Source organism: Acomys minous (genome assembly GCF_964271855.1).
Source record: "Acomys minous genome assembly, chromosome: 13".
Lineage (NCBI taxonomy): Eukaryota > Metazoa > Chordata > Mammalia > Rodentia > Muridae > Acomys > Acomys minous.
In genome coordinates, this window is record NC_140495.1 from 111,726,019 (window position 1) to 111,734,213 (window position 8,195).

At 59.1% G+C, this 8,195-nt stretch overlaps 1 protein-coding gene across 1 annotated transcript; it reads left to right on the top strand.

The window, feature by feature from the left end:
- The first annotated feature begins 3,543 nt into the window (after window positions 1–3,543).
- Window positions 3,544–8,195, top strand: CDSN (corneodesmosin). The gene is made up of 2 exons (XM_084753852.1): window positions 3,544–3,696; window positions 6,125–8,195. The coding sequence occupies exons 1-2, from the start codon at window positions 3,612–3,614 to the stop codon at window positions 7,648–7,650; spliced, it is 1,611 nt and encodes a 536-aa protein (XP_084609978.1). The 5' UTR covers window positions 3,544–3,611; the 3' UTR covers window positions 7,651–8,195.

An 8,195-nucleotide genomic window follows, 5' to 3' on the forward strand; every position in this document is an offset into this window, starting at 1 on the left:
CTATGTTGAAAGCTATTTACAAATAACAAGTTGATTATTTTGGAAACTTCCCATTAGTTATTAGTATTTTAAGAATCATTTGCTTAATGTACACTGCTTGTATATGTGTGTAAGTACACCTCATGGGTGCACCAAAGAGACCAGAAGTGGGCCCCGGACCGTCCCCTGGAACAGGAGTTACAGCTGCGAGCCTCCATATGAGTGCTGGGATTTGAACCCGGGTCCTCTGGAAGAGCAGCCAGTGCTCTTAACCACTGAGCCATCTCTCCGGCCCCTGCCATGCATTATTTTCAGACAACGGATAATGGGCACAGTATGGAGGGAAACTGGGTAAGGGGGAACAGACAGAGTTTCAGTAAGAACACAGAGAACTGGTTGGAGCTTCTAGTTCCCAGATATGGGCAGGGCAGTGAAGGATGGAAAGAGGGTGGACAGGGAAGTTAGGAGGACAGAGGCCAGGTGAGGAACGTGACTGTGTGGGTGGCTGGAAGCTGGCTAGAGGCCGAGAGAGACTGTGCCTCCTCCAGCCTGCCTGTGTTGGCCAAGGTCTGACGGCAGCAGGGAGGAATGCGAAGAGGAAAACAAGGCAGACAGGATGCCTGCTCTGATGTCGGGGGAAGCTGTGCTGGAAAGCGTTTTTTGTTTTCTCCCCACCCATTTGGGGGTGCCCACGTACTCAGGCCACAAAGGCTCCTTTCTCTTGTCTCGTCCCTGTCACTCCTCCCCCTGCCTCAGTCCTAGCTGGGGCCTGAGAGTCTAGGGAGGGGTGGGGGAGGCACCACAGGCTCCAGACTGAGGCTGGGTGTCTGGTTAGCCTTTTCCAAGAGGACACAGAGCAGAGAGCAGCTGGGAACTCCAGCCGCTGAGCCAGGCGGCCGGAGACCACATCCTGGTCCCATTTAATTTATTCTTTCTGAAAATCGCCTGTCTAATCTTTACAAACCTTTGAAAGCAGGCCATGTTTTAAAATAATTCCAGTGTGCCAGAGTGGTGGATCAGCAGTTAAGAGCACTGGCTGCTCTTCCGAAGGTCCTGGGTTTGATTCCCAGCACCTTCCAGGGAAGCTCACAGCGATCTGTAACTCCAGTTCCCGGGGATCCAACGCCCTCTTCTGACCTCCTTAGGAACTACATGTACGTGATGCACTTACATACATATAGGCAAAAACCCACGTACACATTAAATTACATTAAAACAGAACAGGACAAAAACAAAACTCAAAAAAGTTACAAGAAAGCTGGGCAGTGGTGCACGCCTTTAATCCCAGCACTTGGGAGGCAGAGGCAGGTGGATCGCTGAGTTTGAGGCCAGCCCAGTCTACCGAGTGGGTTCCAGGACAGCCAGGGCAACACAGAGAAACCCTGTCTCGAAAAACAAACAAGCAAACAAAAAAACCCAAAACTCAAAAAATTATGAAAAATAGTCCCAGTAGTAAGAGTGGTAACTCAGTGTTGTGCCACGCTTGCCTCACGTGTACAAGGCCCTGGGTTCCGTCCTCAGTGCCCCCCACCCCATCCCAGGCACCCTCTATAGGTGAAGAAATCGAAGCTTAGAGAAGGTTCATAAATTGTCCAAAGTCACAGGATCAGCCAGGATTTAAACCCCTGTTATGCTAGTTCTGCAACCAGGGTTGTGTTTGCTGTCCCAGCCCACCGCCCCATCTCGGGGCTCCCTGGCCCTCTCTCCCTCCCAGCCCACCGCCCCATCTCGGGGCTCCCTGGACCTCTCTCCCTCCCAGCCCACCGCCCCATCTCGGGGCTCCCTGGCCCTCTCTCCCTCCCAGCCCACCGCCCCATCTCGGGGCTCCCTGGCCCTCTCTCCCTCCCAGCCCACCGCCCCATCTCGGGGCTCCCTGGACCTCTCTCCCTCCCAGCCCACCGCCCCATCTCGGGGCTCCCTGGCCCTCTCTCCCTCCCAGCCCACCGCCCCATCTCGGGGCTCCCTGGCCCTCTCTCCCTCCCAGCCCACCGCCCCATCTCGGGGCTCCCTGGCCCTCTCTCCCTCCCAGCCCACCGCCCCATCTCGGGGCTCCCTGGCCCTCTCTCCCTCCCAGCCCACCGCCCCATCTCGGGGCTCCCTGGCCCTCTCTCCCTCCCAGCCCACCGCCCCATCTCGGGGCTCCCTGGACCTCTCTCCCTCCCAGCCCACCGCCCCATCTCGGGGCTCCCTGGACCTCTCTCCCTCCCAGCCCACCGCCCTATCTCGGGGCTCCCTGGACCTCTCTCCCTCCCAGCCCGGCCTCCAGAAGTGAAGGGCTGGATGGTGGGCGGCAGCTGCACAAGGCTGTTTAGACTTAAACGTAACAGAAAATCCAGTGGGTTATGCCAGTCCCGTTTTAAGCGACTGTGGCCTGCGTGGCGTGGGGCGGCCTGGGGCTCACACAGCACTGACACGGGGACGCTTTCACCGTCACTCAGGGCCAGAACTCAGGGGCCGCCGGGGCGGGGAGATAGGGAGGGACCAACCCAAGGGCTGGAGGGATAGAGAGACACTGTGTGAAGAGCTGGGCATGACTTCTGGAGAGGACGAAGGATGGGTGAAGGACTGAGCCAGGGCAGACGCCCTTAGTCCGGCCTCCGATACTGATAACTCCCACAATACCAGTGAGCAATCGGCGGGGGTGGGGCCTGGGCTACAGCAGGAGCGAGGGACATTAGTGTAGGAGAAACTGCCTTCCTCTTGCTGCATCCCACGGCTCTGGCCCTCCGTCCTTCAGGTACCCAGGACCCAGTCTGACAGTCCTTTATCCTACACAAATCTTGGATGCTTCCTGTTTGCCCATCCAGGCCGAGGAGTAGGCTAATGGACCGCCCGGCCACCACCTTCCCAATTAGCCCCGATGGCCTCTTGCTCATCCTCCTGAGTCTGGGTCACTACTATGGGACAGGGACTGTGAGTGTCCCGTGAGTCACTGAGGCCCAGCTATGACAGGGGTCCCAGCCCAGGCCTCTCCCTAGTCTAAGCTCTGGGTACCCACTTGCACCCCCACCCCCCCACCCGGCCCCAGCGGATACAAGAGGTATTCGGTGTGTGGGTGTCCAGTTTCTGAGAGGGGGGGGAAAGGTTTGCTTGTTGATGGGACTCTTTAATAGGCCTGCCGTGGCAGGCTGGCGCTGGGGACGGTGGCTCCAGGGGAGTGCAGACTGGGGGCAGGAGACTTAGTGATGGCATCCCCAGGAAAGAAGCTACAGTGTGAGCACCCCGCCCCTCCCCCCACCCCTGTGGAGTTGTGCTGTATAGTGGGGTGCGCAGGGCCAAGAGGGAAAAGCTGAAATGCCCACTCGTTCTGGGAGGCGGGGACTTGGATAAGCCAGGGACGGGAGAGGGGAGAGCACGCACCTTCCAGTGGGTGGGCCCCTGGGCAGAGCACCTGGGGAAGGCCAGCTAGGGTAGGGGCTAGTGCCCTGTGGCCTCGGGTCCCCTGCCACTACTAGCTGAGTAGGCAGATGTGACACCGGATTGCTTCAGCTTCTCCTGCCACACCAATTTCCCCCAGGCAGCCTCCCCCTCCACCCCTCCCAGCAGTGACTCCTGCCCAGAGAATGTCCAGCCCAGCATAAAGGTCCCGGTGCCCATGGGTTTCTGTCAGTCAGGAGGCCACGCCGTGGACAATGGGTTCCTCTTGGGCACCCAGGATGGGGCGTGTGGGAGGGCACGGGCTGACGGCATTGCTGCTGGCCAGTCTCATTCTGCCAGGTAGGAGTTGGGGGCCATGGGAGGGGGGGACATTATGGGATGCAGACCCTAGGTCAGAGAAGCTAGGGGCGTCCAGTGCCTGGGACACAGGAGGGTACAGGAGAGGACCTAGCACGAGGCACAGGCAGGGCTCTAGAGTCAGTCTAGGGATGGCTCCTCATCTTTGCCTGCCCCCCCCCACTACTCGGGGCTCCCTGGACCTCTCTCCCTCCCAGCCCACCGCCCCATCTCGGGGCTCCCTGGACCCCCCACTACGTGTGGTCGCTGCAGGCAAATTATTATTATTATTTTCTTCTTTTGCTTCACAGTGGCTGAGGAGGCAGGCACTCTGCGGTCAAACCATCCTCCAAGCCCTGTGAAAGCGTTCTGAGCTTGTTTCTGAAACCTAAAAATGAGGTTAATACCTCAGATTAAATAATGCACACACAACACCCGACAGAAGCTCTAGGTGGCTGTAGGAATGGGGACAGCCCCACTAGAAGATACAATATGCCTATTTCGTAGGATAGCAGCCGCCAGCATTTTCACAGCCCCCTTACAAGCACTTTAGATGTATTCACTTGCATCTATTCATTTATTTACTTATGTATTTATTTTTTTCTTTTTTCTTTTTTTTGTTTTTTGAGACAGGGTTTCTCTGTGTAACAGCTCTAGCTGTCCTGGAACTTGCTTGCTCTCTAGTCCAGGCTGGCCTTGAACTCACGGAGACCCACCTGCCTCTGCCTCCCAAGTGCTGGGATTAAAGGCGTGCGCCACTACCATCCGGCATTTATTTTATTCTTACTGAGGTGCTGGGAGCTAAGCCCCAGGCCTCAGGCTTGCTAAGTGATCTACTACTTGTCTTTGGAGACAAGCTGTCGCCGTGCAGCCTCGTTCTCAGGCTCCGGAGAGGGAGGACTGCAGCATGCAGGGCATCAGCTTAGAGCCTTTTACAGGCTGGACTGTAGCTAGCACTCCAAATACATTAACATTTTGATGTCTGATAGGTTTGCTATTCCCACTGTGCAGCTGAGGATCCGGAAGGGCCAAGGGGGCCAGGAAACTGGTTTCGGATTATAGTTAAAAGTGGGGTGGGGGTGTTCCAGGATTCTGAGCCCAGGTTGGGAGGCTTGTGGGCTGTGCTGAGGGGAAAGGGGAAGTGGCAGGGAGGGGGTTGCTGTTGGGGTAAACCAGGGCTTTTCTTTTTGTGGTTTTTCGAGACAGGGTTTCTCTTGGCTGTCCTGGAACTCACTTTGTAGACCAGGCTGGCCCTCTGCCTCCGCCTCCTCCCGAGTGCTGGGATTAACGGCGTGCCCGGCATTCAGGGTTTAGGGACGTGGTAGGGGGTAGCAGTCTGCCTGCTGGTGAAATGACGCTCTTGCGTGGGATTGACAACTGGGATGTCCAGTTTGCTGTTTGGGGCACACGGTCTTCAGGGTGGCTCCTCTGTGGGGAGGCATGGCAGACTCTGCCTTTCCGGAAAAGGCTAGACACCTGCTGATGTGTGGCTCTGAAGGGGCTGGGGTAGGCGAAGACACTTCGGTGAGACAGACTGAGGCAACAGAAGCATGGGGGTTGGGCAGGGAGAGGCCACGTGGGACAGAAGTGGGTCCAGGTCTAAAGTTTCAAGGTGGCAGGAGTCAGACGTGGGGTGAAAGCGGGGCAGCGGGTGCCGGTGGAGGCTGGGTAGGGAGACAGGGAGGCCGATCGTGGTCAGGGAACTTGGAGGAGGGTTTCAAGCTTCTGTCCCTGGGCTGGGACAGGGACAGCATGGGTGGCCCAGGGCGCGGTGTCCTGTCACACTGGTACTGGCAGGTTCTGAGGCAACAGGCGAGTGCCCCCACATCCTGGCCCCCACCCAGCTTTGCTGGCATGACACAGGAATCAGGGGTCCCACCCCTCACCCAGGCTGGCCTCTTCCTGGGGTCATGTGTTTCCTTCCTGTCTCAGCACACCTTCCCGCCTTTTTTTTTGTGGTATTGGGGAATCAAATCTCTGGCCTTGTGCATACTAAACAATGCCCCAACCCTGCTCTGCCCTTTATGTCCTTTTCTTTGGTTCTGCGGTCTGACCCACGATTGCTCTAGATTGTCCTGCCCCATCGCTTCAGCCTCCCCACTCTGTCTTTTCTCCGACTTACTCGTCCCTGTCCCCTCCCACTATCTGAAGGGTACCCTCTCGACGCCTACCACTCCAGGGTTTCAGCATCTGTTTTTTCTTGAAAACGTTTGACTCCCCCACCCCCGACCCCCTCACCCACTCAACCCCCACTGCCACAAGGGAACGGGCCTGGCTCTGTCACCTTCACAGACAAGAGCCAGTTCTTTCTTCTGAACTTGGCCTGGGTTCCTCTTGGGAGCCACGGGGCAGGTGACTGGGATGGCCTGATGGGCGAGAGAGGAGCCCATATTCTGATCCGGTCTTTATGGTTCATCGCTCTACTCCCCAGGGATCTTGGCTAAGAGCCTTGGGACCTTCTCGGACCCCTGCAAAGACCCCTCGAGGATCACCTCCCCCAACGACCCTTGTCTCAGTGGACAGGCTGGCTCCAGCAGCTTCAGCAGCCAAGGTGGCTCCAGCAGCTTCAGCAGCCAAGGTGGCTCCAGCAGCTTCAGCAGCCAAGGTGGCTCCGGCAGCTTCAGCAGCCATGGTGGATCAGGCAGCAGCCAGGGATCTTTGATATTTAAACCAGGAACAGGATCCTTCCAGAGTAGCTATTCCTCAAGCTCTGGCTCCTCCCAGTCAGGGAGCAGCAGCTCTCAGACAGGAAGCAGCAACTCTCAGACAGGAAGCAGCGGCTCTCAGACAGGAAGCAGCAGCTCTCAGACAGGAAGCAGCGGCTCTCACACAGGAAGCAGCGGCTCTCAGACAGGAAGCAGCGGCTCTCAGACAGGAAGCAGCAGCTCTCGCTGGGTGAGCAGCAGCTACCAGTACGGAAACCGGGAGGGACCTGGAGATGGCTCCGCCCTACCAACCGGTGGCAAGTCTTCAGGCACCTCCCAGTCTGGAGGGTCTTACATTTCCCAGGGCAGTGGCTCCAGCCTGCGGCCGTGTAGCTCCAACGTGCCCGACTCTCCCTGCAGTGGGGGGCCTGTCATCACACACTCGGGGCCCTACATCTCCGGCTCCCACTCCGTCTCGGGCGGCCAGAGGCCCGTGGTGGTGGTGGTGGATCAGCAGGGCTCCGGCGGCCCCGGAGGGTTCCAAGGCATGCCCTGCAGCAACGGCGGCCCCTCAGGCAAGCCCTGCCCGCCCATCACCTCCGTCCAGCAACCCTACGGCGGCTACGAGGTGGTGGGTGGCTCTGCCAACAGTTACCTGGTGCCAGGCATGACCTACAGCGGGGGCAAAATCTACCCCGTGGGCTACTTCACCAAGGACCACCCTGTCAGGGGCTCGCCGGGGGCCCCCTCCTTTGCGGCCGGACCCCCGGTCTCCGAGGGCAAGTACTTCTCTGGCAACCCCATCATCCCCAGCTACAGCTCTTCCAGCTCCAACGCCTACCCGTCGGGCATGGTGTTCCAGCCCGTGGGCACCGGCGGGGTCCAGCCCTGCGGCAGCGGCATGGCCGGCTCCAGGGGGCCTTGCTCCGGCACGAGGATCCAGATCACGTCCAGCAGCTCCAGCACCTCCTACCACCCCTGCAGCGGCGCTGCCGCCTCCCAGGGGCTCTGCTCCTCCTCCCCGGGCACCGGAGGGGGCTCCTCCGTCTCCACTGGCAAGATCGTCCTTCAGCCCTGCGGCAGCAAGTCGAGCCCTGCCGGGCACCCCTGCCGTCCTGTCTCCCCGTCCATAGTGAATGGCTCTCCTCAGCCCGTCCCCTCCGCGGGCGTCAAGCCCTGTGGGCTCAACAGCCCCGGGAAGGTGCCCTGCCGTTCCATCCGGGACATTCTGGCCAGGGTGAGGCCCTTGGGGCCCCAGTTAGCGGATCCTGAAGTGTTTCTGCCGGAGGGAGAGCCACGTGATAGGTCCTAAGTCACGCGTGCCAGCCGTCACGGTTAGCCCAGCGGTGCAGGCTCCGGGGTCCCCCAGTAGTGGACTCTGCCCCTTTCCTCCTCCTCTCCTGGCGCTTCCACCCGGTTCCGCTGCGGTGCCCCCTCTCTGCCCGGTCACCGGCCTTTTTTAAAACTCACCCGCTCGGGTTCTTGACTGGGAAGTCCCCGAGACACACCTCAACCCCGGATGCACGGACGAGCCAGCTGCCTCCGCCCTTTGGCCAGATAAGGCGAAGTCGGAGGACAAACCGCGCTTCTCGCTGACCCCTCCACCATCTGTGCCACCAGTCCTTTAAATTATTGGGTTCCCACCATCCCTCATGGGTCTCACCGCACCCTACCTGACCCACTTCACTCACACACACACACGCACACACACACACACACCCAGCTCTGCCTGCCTGGTTGCCACCTCACCGGAAGCACAGCTGTGGACCCCGGGGTCATCCGCAGAGCCTGGCACAGACTCCCGGCTCTCTGTGGACCCTGGACAGGGCTCAATAAACTTTGTGAACTTTGTGCAGA